Source organism: Carya illinoinensis, chromosome 10 (assembly GCF_018687715.1).
Source record: "Carya illinoinensis cultivar Pawnee chromosome 10, C.illinoinensisPawnee_v1, whole genome shotgun sequence".
NCBI classification, from domain to species: domain Eukaryota; kingdom Viridiplantae; phylum Streptophyta; class Magnoliopsida; order Fagales; family Juglandaceae; genus Carya; species Carya illinoinensis.
Window position 1 is genome coordinate 38,354,591 of NC_056761.1, and position 15,476 is coordinate 38,370,066.

Consider the following 15,476-nt stretch of genomic DNA (forward strand, 5'->3'; position numbering starts at 1 on the left):
CCAAAATATGCACTAGAAAGTGCTCTAAAAAATATGTAGATCTGAATTTCTATATATCCAAACTAATAGGATCTCTTAAATAAAAAATCTGGAAAGAATTCTAACTGAAGTAGGATTCTACTAACGGATAGAATCTGTCGTGAGGACGTCTTCTAACAAATTGCTGACATTTCGCGATAGAGTTTTGCTATATACAAGCATAGTCGTGTACTAATTTGTGTACCAATACTGATTCATTCATACTTAAAATTTAAATTAACACTGTTTTCAATAAAAATATACTTTTTGACCAATCACATCACATTAGTGCACAATTGTGCTTGCAACTATATTTTTCCTTCGCGATAACACTCTTCATCAGTGACTGATCTCTGTTCAGCTTTCATTTTGGATAAATACAAATCCTTCTGGACTCGATTTTTACCTCAGTGACTTATCTAAATAATATCTAATACTTCTAGATAGACTCAACATTGTTTAGAGATAAATCAATAATTATTTTGCATTCATCCAATAATTTCAAATATAATGATAAGATAAGCCTTATTATATAGTCATCTAATCCTAGTCAATGTTTGCCTTTACAATCTCCTCTTTTGGTGGATTGGTGACAAAACTAACTTGATGAATGTCTTACATCTACAATCTTCCCCTTTGGCGGATTGGTGACAAAACTAACTTGATGAATGTAATATGTACCTAAGACAAAAACAACCAACAGACAAGATCCTATGAAGAAAATCTTAATACAGTAACAAAAAGAAATGACATAGAACACTCTTTGAAATTAGTCTCAATAATAATCAAAGGTTAGACGTAATGTAAATCTATAAAAATAGTGTTCTAGTCATCATCAATAACCATGTTCAGTACTTAGTTCTCCCCCTCTATATTTTACTGCTCCCCCTAAAGTATATAGTTCTCTCCCTTGATATTTTGCTGCTCCCCCTTTTTATTTTCAGCAAATTCATTAAACTCCCAGTTACTCAAACTCCTCCTAAATTTCACAATATCAAAATATTCTAATTTGCTCTTTCAATACTCTCACTTTTTATCACTAATCTGACAAGATATAAAATAGAATAAATATCACTTATGTGTGCCAAGATGAAGACATTAAGAAAGATATGATGAACAACTCCCATGTGTCTCAACTTTTCATGGATTAAATACACATGATGTATGAGCATGAATGTATGTTAAACAATGAGTAAATGATTGAGACAATTTCGTTAAGACAAAAAATTAAATACTTGGTGAGCATACCATAAAAACCAAATGACAAAGGCTAAGAATCCACTCAAAAATCGTCCTCAATACATGCAAAACAAGACTCAGAAGGAGCAAGCCAGCCATTATCGAGTCAATCGAAAGTCAAATCCAAGCCAACATGTCGCATAATCAAACTTTTCATAGAATATTTCAAAAAAAAAAATCAATCCGAGTCCTAGAGAATGAAAATTTCGAACACCATAGAAGACTTACCTTGATTAGGAAGTGAAAAATAATAGGATATGATTTGCCTTTGAATCTGAAAGTTTAGAAAGAAATAGAGGTTTGAAGGAGTGTGCGGCTGAGCTCAAGAGAAATGGAGATAGAGGGAGATGGGTGAGGTCCTGTGTAGATAGCAAGAAATAAGAGAAGGGGAGGGGGTCTGGACTAAAAAAAAAAGAAAAGTGAAGTCACATAAGTGACTTGTGCCTATGCGCGTGCTATAAGTCACAGACTCCCATTGGGACTTCAGCTAATATTTTAGAGACTAATTCCCAGACTTAGGAAAATACTCCATATTGACCAAAAAAGAAAAATAATTTATATTTTGATTTTTTAAATATTAAAAAAGAACTGCAACAAAAAAATATAAAAAAATAATAATAATGTTTTTATAAAAAAAATATAAAAATGAAAGAAGAGACAACTAACATGTTTAACCTCATCTTAGTTCAACCATAGTGTATTTCATAAAACAAATTTGATCATTTACACCCTTTCATTTGTCACAATCACTATGGATGTTCATTCCTCATAAGATCATCAATGTCAAAGTTCATGTGAGTATGTGAGTGAGTACACTTATACCATAGAATTTATTATTTTTATTCTTCTATATATTTCTGGTACTATTATTCAGAGTATTTTCTTCTTAGGATACTCATAAGAGTTTTTTACTCAATCTAAAAGTCAAACTTTATGTTAGGACTTAGATACATAAGCATCTCTTCCAAACACTAATTTGCACAAGTTTTTTTTTTTTTTTTATATCCATTTTTTGTTGTTCATCTTTTTCCGTATTGATTAGAGCAACGATTCTTTCTATAAGGACTTAAGGAGATAAATCCGTATAAGGTGTTAGTTTTTTTTTTGCAATGATTTAATACCGACTTTTTCTATATGGATCAATGCTTTGTGTTTGGCAATGGGAGAGCTCTTTATAAATATATTTGGTTCAACTAGTATTAGTCAATTCAAGGTATGAACTCCTTCTATGATGAACATCTTAATAACCAATATAAATTTTAATTATAATATATGTTAAATCCAAGATTTCAAGTTTCGTGTAATTATATATCTACACATGAATTTTGATAATAACAAATGAATTCAAAGAATAAAGAAATCTCAAATTCAAATTATCCACACAATGGAGTCAAGCACATCAAAAAACAAAGCATGAGTAAGAAGAGAACAAATTTAATTAAAGTCATAAAGTAATGTTGTAAATCTTTTAAAAATTCGCAATTAGGATTATGACTCAAAATTAATATTTTATCATAAAGCATTAAAATACATTTTCCACATGTGCATGAATATTTTGAAAATTAAATTTAAAAATTTTGGAAGATGATTGATTGTCATCTTTCACATGTACATAACATGATTAAAGGTTTGAACTTTGAAATATTAAAGATGATTGATTGTCATCTTTTACATGTGCATGTTTTATTTGAATATTTTCAAAAGTAATTGATGCTTTTTTTGACTTATTCAAAGGTAGATGTTTTTGTTTGAAAAATTTGAAAAGTAAAGTGTACTCCTTTTGTCATATACAAAAAGTAAAAAAATTAGGTTTGAATTTTTTGAAAAGTAAAGTGTGCTCCTTTATTCATTCATTCAAAACTTTCATTCTCTCTTTTCTAAGCATTGATCCTTAATCTTTGTTCATTTTAAGAGAGATATATTTTGCACTGTATTATTCTTATTTCACTTATTGAGGATTGTTTTCTGATAACCTACCTACTATCAGCTCTTGTATCAGTAAACGGATGTGTATAACTCTTGTGGGTGTAGAAAGTATTCTACACAGGGAATAGTTGAATCACTACGTGTAAGGTGATTGCAAGTGTAGAGGGTGTTCTACACGGATCCTTTATAGCGGTATTATTCAAAGGTGTAACGTGTTTCTATTTTCACCTGAAGAAGGTTGAATAGTGAATTTGGAGATCTTCAAGGGGTAGCTTGAGGTGAGGATGTAGGCATTGGGACCGAATCTCGTTAACATACTGAGTTTGCTTCTCTCTTACTCTTACTCTTTATATTTATTGTTATTTTATATTTTGTTTATATTTTATATTGTATATTTGATTTATAATTGTTATTTTTTTAAATACAATTCAATTCACTCATCTCTTGTGTTAGTCATCTGGGTAATAATATACATACATACAAGTTCCTCACTGTGCATTGAAAATAAATTTTCCCAAGATGACTCATAGGGTTAGTATGCACAAAGTGAATTGCACAAAGTAGAAAGATGCATAGGTTGAAGAAGTTACCATGTGAGAACACAAGTGCTCAAACTTTGACATATCAAGTATACACGTTCCTTAGAGAAAAAATTTGAACCAAACTAGAAAAAAATTTTATATTATATTTTTCTTATTTAAAACTGAAAAACAGAAACATAATAGCAAAACAGAAAAATAAAATGCATGTCCTAGACTAATGATATGCAATGAATGCAAGAACATACAAAAGGTCTTATCAATTAATGTGACATGATATTTTCTTTGACCACTCACTTTACTTTAAATTTTGATCTATTCTTTTCATCAACACTATTTTGTATAATCTTTTCTTTATTTTGAAAGTGAAAATTCGCTAGTTCACCAAGTTTGAGATTGAAAAAGTTGATTTGTTGACTCATATCACAAACTTGATTCTCTAGATTCTTTCTTTTCCGTTTTAGATTTCTTTGACCTCCATTTTTCTTTACTTTATTCAAGTTAAAGCAATTTGGCTTTATATGACCAACAACACCACAATAATGACAGGTAGAAATAAACTTACATTTGGACTTACATTGGTTGGACTTATTTGTCATTAATCTATCATGTGAGACTCTTAGAAAAACATGAGTTTTAGACATGAACTTCTTTGGAGTTTTCTTATCTTGACTTACTTTAACAAAAATGATACCTTTTGATGAAATGACAGCAGATGATGAGCCTTTAAGTTTTATACCTTGGGAGGTCATATACTCCAAACCTGTAAGATCACAACTAAATTTTTGAAAACTCAACATCTCTTCTAATTTTTGTGTTGCTATTTTTTGTTTGCACTTCTTTAACTTTTCCAATTCTTTTTTTAGTGCAGCCTTTTGACATTTTAATATTGATACTTCAACAAAAGAAATTTTTAATACCTCAAAAAGATTGTTTTTATCATTCTCCACAACAGTAAATCTATTGTACAGTTTCTTGTTGAGTTTCTTTAATTTGATTACTTTTTCACATAGATCATTGTAGGCTTCTTGTAAACTTAACTCATAATTAGCCACAATTAGAGCAACCTCCGAATCACTATCGTCATCATCACTTTCAGATTTTTTTTAGACCAATATCAGAAAAATCATTAACAACAATAGAAAAAGTTACAAAAGAATTGTCATCATTAGATGATGAATTTGAAATTTCAGATTCTGAACTGTCATTAAGTGTGACATTCAATGTTTTTCTTTTACTTTTCTTGAAATTTGGACATTCAATTCTTATATGACCATAACCAAAACATTCATGATACTTTATTTTATCATTATTATCATATTTTTCTTTATTCCATTTTTCAAAATAATTTTTCTTTGCAGAAAATTATTTACCTCTTTTTTTCTTTCCACTAGACTTTTTATCAAATATGAAATTTCTGAAATTTCTTGCTATGAGATCTATATCCTCATTCCTAAAATTTTCTTCATCAGGAAAAATCATATTAATCCTCTTTTATTGTTTCGAGAGTAATGGACTTACCTTTTCTTATTTGAAGAAGTGAGAATTCATACGTTTGTAAAGAACCAATCAGCTCTTGAACTTTTATTGTATCCAAATCTTTACTTTTCTCAATGGTAGTAACCTTAGGCAGAAATCTTTATGGTAGAGATCTCAAAATCTTCCTCACGATCCTTAAATCCTCTACCTTCTCGTCGAGATTAAACCTGGAATTTGCAATATCATTTAGTTTAGCATGAAAATCATTAAAAATTTTGTTTTTCAATATTTTAATTTCTTCAAATTTTGAGGTTAGCATCTGCAATTTCGAGTTTTTTACTATTCTTGTGCCTTCATGTCTAACCTTCAAAATATCCCAAACTTCTTTAGCTATCTCACACATAACGATTCTTTTAAATTTTTTGGGGAATACTGCCATAAAAATAGTGTTAAGTTCCTTACTATTCAAATTGCAATTGCTAATTTCATCTTTCATCTAAGCATCTATAGATATCTCGGGTTTAGTACACTCTCGTTCAATCAAATGTCATACATGTTTATCTAAATAATTGAGAAAAGCTCTCATATGAACTTTCCAATAAGCATATATTTCCCCATCAAAGTATAGTGAAATGTATAATGACGTTGACATGATCTACAAGGGCACAAATTACATTCAAATGAGTGAACCACGCTCTGATGCCAATTGAAATTTCTCAATTGAAGAAGTTGGTTAGATCTAAATTATCAAGATTATATAACGAATCAAATACTTAAAATAAATAATCAAACTTGCAAGACACAACGATTAGTTACAAAGGAAAACCCTTTAAATAACTCTTTAAAGGTAAAACTCTACGGGGAAACTAAAATCAGGAAAGTCAATCTTATTGTTTAAAAATCAATTATAAATAATTCTCAATTATAAAACTTTTGTAACTTGATTCTCTTACTTGTCCAGACAAATGACCCATTTGTCTTCTATAGCAGTAGCAGCCAGAACTTCTGGCGATTTTCAAACTATTGACTTTCCTCCTAGAACTCAGTGGCTAAAATCCAATCAATGATCCTTCACTCTTGAAGCACGATCACATACAATGAGAGATCACAAATATGAAAATTCACTAAGGAGTTTTCTCACCAAAATATGCACTAGAAAGTGTTCTAGAAAATATGTAGATCTGAATCTCTGCAAATTCTAACCAATAGGATCTCTTAAATAAACAATTTGGGAATAGTTCCAGCTGAAGTAGGATTCTACTGATGGATAGAATTTGTCGTGAGGATGTCCCCTGACGAATTGTACTGATGGATAGAATCTGTTGTGAGGACGTCCCCTGACGAATTGCTGACATTTTTCGATAGTACTCTTCTGCAGTGACTGATCTTTGTTCAACTTTCATTCTGGATAAATACAGATCCTTCTGGACTCGATTTTTACCTCAATGACTTATCTAAACAATATCTAAGACTTCTAGATAGACTCAACATTGTCTAGAGATAACTCAATAATTATTTTGACATTCATCCAATAATTTCAAATATAATGGTAAGATAAGTCTTACAATATAGTCATCTAATCTTAACCAATTTTTGCCTTTACACCAACCAATTTGATACAAACATATATATTTTCAAATGTTCTAGCTAGTTACTTTTATAAAACAAATTACAAAAGCACATCTAAAACATTCTATCCAAATGATATTTCATCCTACCCACCCACTCAATAAAAAAAATATAAAATATATTTCAATTTTATTTTCAAGAATTCTTAAAAGTTAGAGAAATTTCTATTAACAACATTAAAAAATCAAATGAAAAATTCACAAAATCAGAGCATGCACTTAATTACCAAATGAAACCCATGCAACGGCTACAACAAAATCACTAGTAGAAGATCAACTCAAGCATCTAAATGAAAACCCCATCACATGTAACGGCTAGGACTTTCCATGTATAGGCTGTTGTATCCAACGACAATATACACTTTGTAATATTGTATCTCAATATAAATGTCAATTAAAAGACTCTCAGTACACTCACGGTTGCTTAGGATTTTTACTAAACACCTTTGCCTCAAATTCTTTATAGTATCAGAGACTGTGAGGGAAGAGAGTCCTCCTCCATAGCCACCATAACTTTGAACGTGGGTAACTTTGCTACCTTATGACTCAACAACAATAACTACTCACTTTGGCATGAGCAAATACTAGCCTTGGCTGAGAGCCAAGATCTAGTAGAATATCTCATAAATGACGACTCTACGGCTTTATTTGGATCTTTGAATAAGTTCAACTCATTTTAGTTGAGTTCTATTTTAGACCTATTGTAATATCCAAACACACAACTTCTAAATTACTAAATATCACTCAATTCAAAACTTTTTTACATGTAGGACCCATAACTTTTTTCGACTTCTGATAAATATATCTAAACTCATTTTAACATTGCAATCAAAGTTTTGAAGTTCGTTCTGTTTCGGCCAGAATGACCCGAATTTTCCATATCGGAACAATGATCGGCATGGAGTAGGTCATTGTTCCAGATGAAATTCTGGCCATTCCGGCTTGTTTTAGTCTATTCTGGCCGAATTTCAGTATTTCGACTAGAATGAAGATTTCGGTCTGAAATGGACAGAGTAGATAAATAAAGTTAAATTAATGATTTTTGTATAAATCAACTCAACTATAGGGAAAAATTAGTATTTGTATGGTCCAACTATCCCATTTTCTCCCCCATTACATGATTACCGTTCAAAATCTCCCAAACCCCCCCTCCCTAAACGGCTAAAAGCCTATTAGCCCAAAAGCAATGCAATCATGATTCATGCCTCTTGCTTTTTATTTGTTCTCATTAACATTTATGCATTTTTTTTTTCTTTCCTGCAAACTTCTACATTCTATTACATGCAAGTTTTTGATATTTTTTCTATATATAACATTAAGATGCATGATGTTAGGGTGCCCACTAAATATGTCTATCAAATGTGCACACTGTACACTTTATTCAATTCTATTTAGCTTTGTATTTTTAATTTATGAGTTTCTCATTATATATATATATATATATTTTAAGATGTTATTTTGGAATATAATTTCTATGTATATCTATAATTTACTCATTTAATGTCTATCTCAAGACGGTACACCAAAACGTACTGGTATCGAAATATTCCATTCCAGTGCCTCAACTAGAACAAATTTCAAAACTTTGATCCAAATACATCTAAAATCATCTTAGGTGGGTCCAACAAAACTCATTCTATTATCTCAACTTAGTACTATTAATAAAGAACTCAATTAATCTCAACATCCCTACAGAGTCTACTCCTTCAAAGTTTGAAATCACCCTTGACCGAGCATCAAGTGCTCTGGTATACCAAAACCAACCACCGCTTACCTCAGGTGGCATAAACATAACAAATTGCTACGACAATGGATCATTGTCACCTTCTCGGAAGAGGCCCTTGGTCTCGTCATCGGCTTAGACTCCTCTCACCAGGTTTGGGCGACACTCAAGGCGGCATATGCACACAATTCCCAAGAGTGAGAGTTTCATCTCACCCAACAATTAACTTACCTAAGGAAGGAACCCACGATCCCCTTGCAGATCACTTACAAGCATTCAGGGGCTTGTGCCATAACTTGGCCTCAATCAAATGCACAAAATATCATGATATGATGGGACATCGCAAAATATTAATTGTTCTCTCCTTCATCCTCTCGTGTACACTTTAATTTTTATTTTATATTGAAATATACTCCGATATGTAATTATAAGTTGAATAATTATTGGATAATTTCAAAATACTTGATCACACTCCAATCCAAACACAAGAAATGACATTATTCAAAATTATTAATGCTTATGCAAACAATTTTATTAGTATTTCATGATTGCGACCTAATGAATTAAACTTGCAAATGATACAGCCAGCCTCGTTAGGTATGAAAACTCGGTATTCATCATTAAATTCGGTCCCATGCATGTCATGATCATCACCGACCAGCGTGCGTGCAGTTTAATATTGGCGGGATCAACAGTACCATGGGATGGGCTAGCGAGCTAATTAACTATATGTGGTCAACATCTTTGTGGCCATCTGCGGAACTACATGCATGGTTGCTAGAGTATACACAGGTACGTGACGAGCTCGTCTTCTTTGACTAACCACCAAAGGCTTTGAATCCTCGCAAATGTATTTAATTTGGATCGTCCCAGCTAGCATCTCCAATGGCAATGGCCCCAACCCTCTGTGGCTTTGTACGAGTAGATAGATTGGCATATTATATGCATTCAACACCTAACACACTGATTGGATCACTCCCTGACCCCACCCATCTCATTGATAAGATCATCCTTCCTATAGAAAGAGACTGAATGTCCAAACTCATTCATTCACTCCAATTTGGATTTTTCTAGGTTCTTGCTGTCCGTCCTTGAAAAACCTTACCCTCTGGCCACAATTTCGGTTCCCAGGTCGATCCCAGCCCTAAGATTCTAATTCTTGAAGCTCGTTCTCACAAACACCATGCAATTTTGGCAGCAAAGTGCATGGGGTCATGCTAAAGTTTACCCCTTGGTTTTAATTCCAATATTTCATGAGGTGGAGAAAAGTGGCACTCGCAGCAAAGCCTAAATCCGTGCGGCTCAATAATGGTCAATCCTTAGTTTCATTAGGAAAAATCAAAATTCTGGTGAGTCAAATGAATATATATATATATATATATATATATATATATATATATATATATAATTTTTTCCCCGTCACATCTGGTGATGTGCATGGTATATTAAGTAATTAATTCTATATATTTGTTTACACCGTTTAAATAAACAACTATTTGTTGGCTCATGATCTAAGAATTTTCCTGTATATCCAGTTATGTATGTAATTTTTTTTTGATAAATGAATGAAGTGAATTTCTTATAAAAAAAAAATGAATAACTATTTACATTTTATATATGTGCCATTTTAACATGTGTACGTGTCTAAAATGAAAAACAATATTCCTCTTTTTCATTTCAGAAGTTCTGAATAAATTATGACAACCATATAATATATGCCCTACGTATGTGAGAGATAATGCATGTGCCGATGCTCGAATCTTGAAGTCAAAAAAGTTTCCACACCAATCAAAGCTTGAAAATGATCCACCTCCTACCAAGAATTCCCCTCAATGATATGGAATGGATTTAGTGGATGAAAATCAAGCTGAGAATGAGATGCGATAAATGCCCCATGAATGCTCATCTTATTTATGAGATCTTCCACACATTCTACCAGACAGGAAAACCCAAAAATCCTGCACCGATCCTTAGAAGCATGCATGCATGAAAGTGGCCGCAACTACTCATCCATATATATATATATATATATGCTTTCAGTTCATTGTACACTCAATGATTCTGTTAATGTACGAGTGGGCGGGCTTTACTTGGGTCTCGAGTATTAATGTCCGAAATCCATATACACGAGCGAGGGACTAGTCCAGGTTGGATCCAACTGTACACAATCTCTTAAATGCATGGAAACGTACAGAAGCTCCTTCATCAAGGCTCCAAAAAAAGATTCGATTAAGACTTGTAAGAAACCGAACCGATTTTAATGAACATTTTGAATTTTTTATTGAATTGCTTCGATTAATCGATTCAGACTAATTTAAATCGATCCAAATTGTGCTTATTTTTAAGTTGTCTAATAATTGAGTTTTTTCTTTTAAGTACTTTTTGTATAAAAATATGATAGATTTAAATATATATGAACTTTTCTATCATTGTATTCAATAAGAACCGTATAAAAATTAAAGATAAAATGTTTAGTTATTAATTTATCTTGTTCAGCTAAACAAAAACTTAAGGAAATTTTATATTAAATTTATGATTGTGCATAAAATATAACATTTACCACATGTTTATAACTTAATGGTTGTTATCTTTCTCTTATATATGGCAAAAAAAATGTTGACAATTGAGGTTAAATACATAAATTACATATTTATTGAAACTATTTAGATTCATATCATATTTTTATTAAAATTAGTCAATGAATTTATATTTTATACTCTTTTATACATGATATAAAATGCTTAAATTGCATCAAATATGATTTTTAATACTCTTTTTCAACATTGAAATATCCAATTCAAACCATACATTCTAGTTGGTTTCCATATGTCCCTTTAATGAAAAATCTGGATAAGAATTTGTCTATACTGTAGGTAGCATTGCAGTTTTAGAGGAGGGTCAAGAACATGAACTATCCTCATTATTTTCTATTGCTTGGGGTTTTTGGTGGAGAAGGAACCAAATGATTCATGAGCAGAAAAATATAGCAGTTCAATAGGATATTGATTATGCTCTCTCTGTTCAAAGGGCATTCATTGACCTGAAACAAGTTCCTAAGAATAAGGCTCGAGCTTATAATTATGACTGGAAGCCCCCACCAAATGGTTGTTTGAAATTGAATTTGGATGGTGCTGTTTTTGGTGAGATCAATATAATAGGCGTGGGGTTGGTACTTAGAGATGTGAATGGTGATGTTATGTTAGCAACTAGCAAAATAGAGTTTGGTGCAAACACTGCTGAAGCTATTGAATTATTAGCTATCTTTCAAGCTTTCCATTTGTATGCTAACATGGGGAATCCAAAGATTATCGGTTGAGTTAGATTGTTTGATGGCTGTACAAGTGCTCAATAATGAACTCGAATCTACTGCCTTGTTAGATCTCTTAGTGTGTGAAATCAGAAAGTTTCAAGGATTATATGCAGAATGCCAATTTCAGCATGTGTATAGAGAAGGCAATCGGGTTGCTTACATTCTTGCTCGATTTACTTGGAATGTTGAGGATACTTCAATTTGGTGAGATTGTTTTATAGACTTTATTTCTGAAGCCATTTGGTTTGACAAATGTCTGGAACTTTTATATATTAATGAAAATTTTTGTTCCTATAAAAAAAGAAGAAGAAGAAATATCCGATTCAAAATCGTCATGAATTGCCCGATTAATTGATTAGTCTCGATTCCATACTAGATGTGCCCTTATTGTACGTGTAGCATGCCCAAAAACTGATTGAAAAAACCAATTATGAAAAGAAACCTAGAATATGAATCGAATTCAAACACATCTATCTTCAATCTTAAATATTTTCAATCAAGCCCTCTCATTAAACTACTAGAATTCCAGCTTGGTGATCTTGTATGTCATGTACAACTCATTCGGAACTGAATCGCTTGGATGAAAAAGTGCTTAATTAATTCGCTTGTGTCCTATTGCACGACACACGTCTTTCATCTAACGGGTTTACTTCCAAGCATCCAAACTTGGTGTTTGTTTAGAGAAATTAAATATTGGACTGATCATAATATTATATGGTCTATAATAAAATTGTATATATGCATCGATTCATGAATCATTATAGATATTGATCATGCCCGTCTACCAAAAAATTCATGAATGTTGTTGCAATTATTCATTTGTTTGATTTTGATTGATGGATCAACGTACACACACACACAGATCTATATATCTAATTAATTAACTTGCTTAAATGACAAATTCTTTTTGATCAATGCAGAATTTTTTTTCGTCGTCATAGATCGAAAATAATAAAGGCTAAAATTATTAGAATTGTTTGATTTTTTAAAAAAGAAAAATTCAAATTTAGTCTCTTTCACATATAGTAGATCGAGTTCGATGGGGGGCAGCATGTATATTATCAGTGGGGATTCCGAAGGTACACGCACGTTGAAAGTGACGTGGTGCCTACCCTCCATCTGTTGCTTTCCAAAGAGACCAGACATTTCAAACGGTCAACGTAGCCACCCTGGCCTCTTTTGAGCCGCAGCCATATAATATCATGTATATCTGCAAAATGACAAACTTCTTCCTCGCTTTTTCCACTAAATAACTGTTAATTATAAATCTCTACTATTTCTCTTGTTTTCTTTCCATTTTTTAAGTGTCAAAATAATTTGTAGTAAAGATGGTATGTATATATTAATTAATTAATATTAACTGATATATATACACCAATAATATTGTAAATTGTTCATTATCAAGCCGAACTGATCAACCTGATGATTCTACCTTCATGAAAAGTGTCAAAAGATTGAAGACAAGCAGATTCAGAATACGTTATATTTAACCACTGAGAAGTCAATTTCGAGCACGAGATACACAAAGAACAGAGGAATAAGTATATTTCTAGGATAATACCTGAGCAATAAGAGTGAGTTTTAGCTTCTACTCAAAGTGGATGGGGCTAAAACAAAATGAAATTCCTTTAGAATGTGTGTGTGTGTGTATATGAGTCATTCCATATAAAAATATTGACAGGAGATGATCTTCTATGTTGTATCTGTCCATTTCCTTAACAAACCCAACCCTGTCGATCGATCGTCCGTCCCCAGAAGAGCATTGAGCTAGCTTAGTATTGTTTTTTTTTTGTTATTTTAGTGTTTGTTGGGAGTATTATTTTTAGCATTATATATTAATACATGGTGATCTATACATGTCTTTGGAGTAAATCCAATCCGTGCGATCTCCATGTGATTGGAAACAGTCGATCGCCACCACTAACGTCTTTTTTAACCATAATTAATTAGTAGGAGCGGCCACCATTTAATATTCTCCATTCTTCACCTAAGATATTCTATAAATAGGACCAGCTTGCCATACAGCATGCACAGAAGAGTAAGCCGGCCAATTGCAACACTCTCCTACTCGTAGTTTCCTACAGTACACTATCTCACTTTTATCATCTAGCACTAGTTTATAATGTCAGAAAATATGGCAGCTGCAGCCTGCAATAATTGCGTTGAATCTTCATTAATATTGTAGTCCAATTTAGGGCCAGAAATGCAGATCAACAAGGCAATCGTTGAGGAGCTTTACAAGGCATTGTCACAAGGTCAAACTGAGACAGTGGCGGGTCTCTTGGCAAGTGACCTTGAATGGTGGTTCCATGGACCTCCAAAATGCCAACACATGATGAGGGTGCTTACAGGGGTGTCTTGCTGCAACGAGTTCACGTTCGAGCCAAGGAGCATTTCTGCCATAGGTGATGATTGCGTGATTGTAGAGGGCTGGGAAGGTGCGCAAGCTTATTGGGTGCACGTATGGAGTCTAAAAGATGGTCTAATCACACAGTTTAGGGAGTATTTCAACACTTGGCTCACCGTCAAGGATATGAGGCCATGGGAGTTTGGGCACGAGATCAATGACAGTACGCTTTGGCAGAGCCAACCTCGGGACCTGTACGAGCGCTCTCTTCCTGGCCTTATGCTTGCTATTTAGATAGTCATTTGTGGTTCATCGTAAACTCAAACGACTCCTCGACCTTAATTATGCATGGAGTACTGGACCTAGCTATCTGCCATACGCATGCGTCAACATCTAGGGAAATGCAAATGATCTTTTATTTATCGAACTGTAGTAATTAATTATGTCAATCGTGTTTTGCATGTGGATGGTGGACCTGATCAATAGAATACTAAAAGTAACTTGATATAAAAATTAGGACATTTTGGATTTTGGAAGAAAGGGTTAATTCCAATGATCAAGATGGCATTAATAGGCCTCTTTTCTTCCCCTGCCCCCCCGGGGCGTCAAATGCAAGGTTGTTATTGCAGCAAATATGGAGGATTTAGGCCCATTATCTGATGTCCTTTTCTGTCCAATGGTAACACGCATACATATCTTGGCGTTCTTTATATACTAGTAGTTGGGCAACGTCCAAGGGACGTTCGTCCAGTGTATAGAAATATTATTTTTACTAAGGAAAAAATTTTGAATAATAATGTAATATTTTTAGAAAAAAAATATATAAATTCTAACATCAAATAGTAAAATAGACTTAAATCAGTTTTAAAGCATTTAGAATTTATAAAAAAAAAAAAAAAAAGAATCTTGAAACAAACATGTGCAGCACAGGAGATAAACTGTTAACAGTAAAGGAACGTGCATAGCACGTTTTCTTAATTTAATAAAGCAATTATTTTTAAAAAGTAACATAATTTTTATAAAGAAATAAAATACTAAGGTTTTTATAAGATATTATTATTTGATTTTAATGTTTCATAATGAATTTAAATTGATAAATAAATAATATTTTATTAGGATAATTGTATTCGTAAATGTAGTTGGTAAATATATTTAAACTTAATTATTTTACATTTCTCTTTGTTTATATAAGGAATGAATAAAAATTTTAAATCACATAAATAAATTGATATATAAATTATAATTTATATAAAAGATCATATATATA

At 32.2% G+C, this 15,476-nt stretch overlaps 1 protein-coding gene across 1 annotated transcript; it reads left to right on the plus strand.

Moving 5' to 3' along the window:
- The first annotated feature begins 13,881 nt into the window (after positions 1-13,881).
- LOC122279676 (senescence associated gene 20) lies at positions 13,882-14,658 on the plus strand. The gene has a single exon (XM_043090449.1). It carries the CDS (start codon positions 14,066-14,068, stop codon positions 14,501-14,503), a length of 438 nt encoding a protein of 145 aa, XP_042946383.1. The 5' UTR covers positions 13,882-14,065; the 3' UTR covers positions 14,504-14,658.
- The last annotated feature ends 818 nt before the right edge of the window (positions 14,659-15,476 follow it).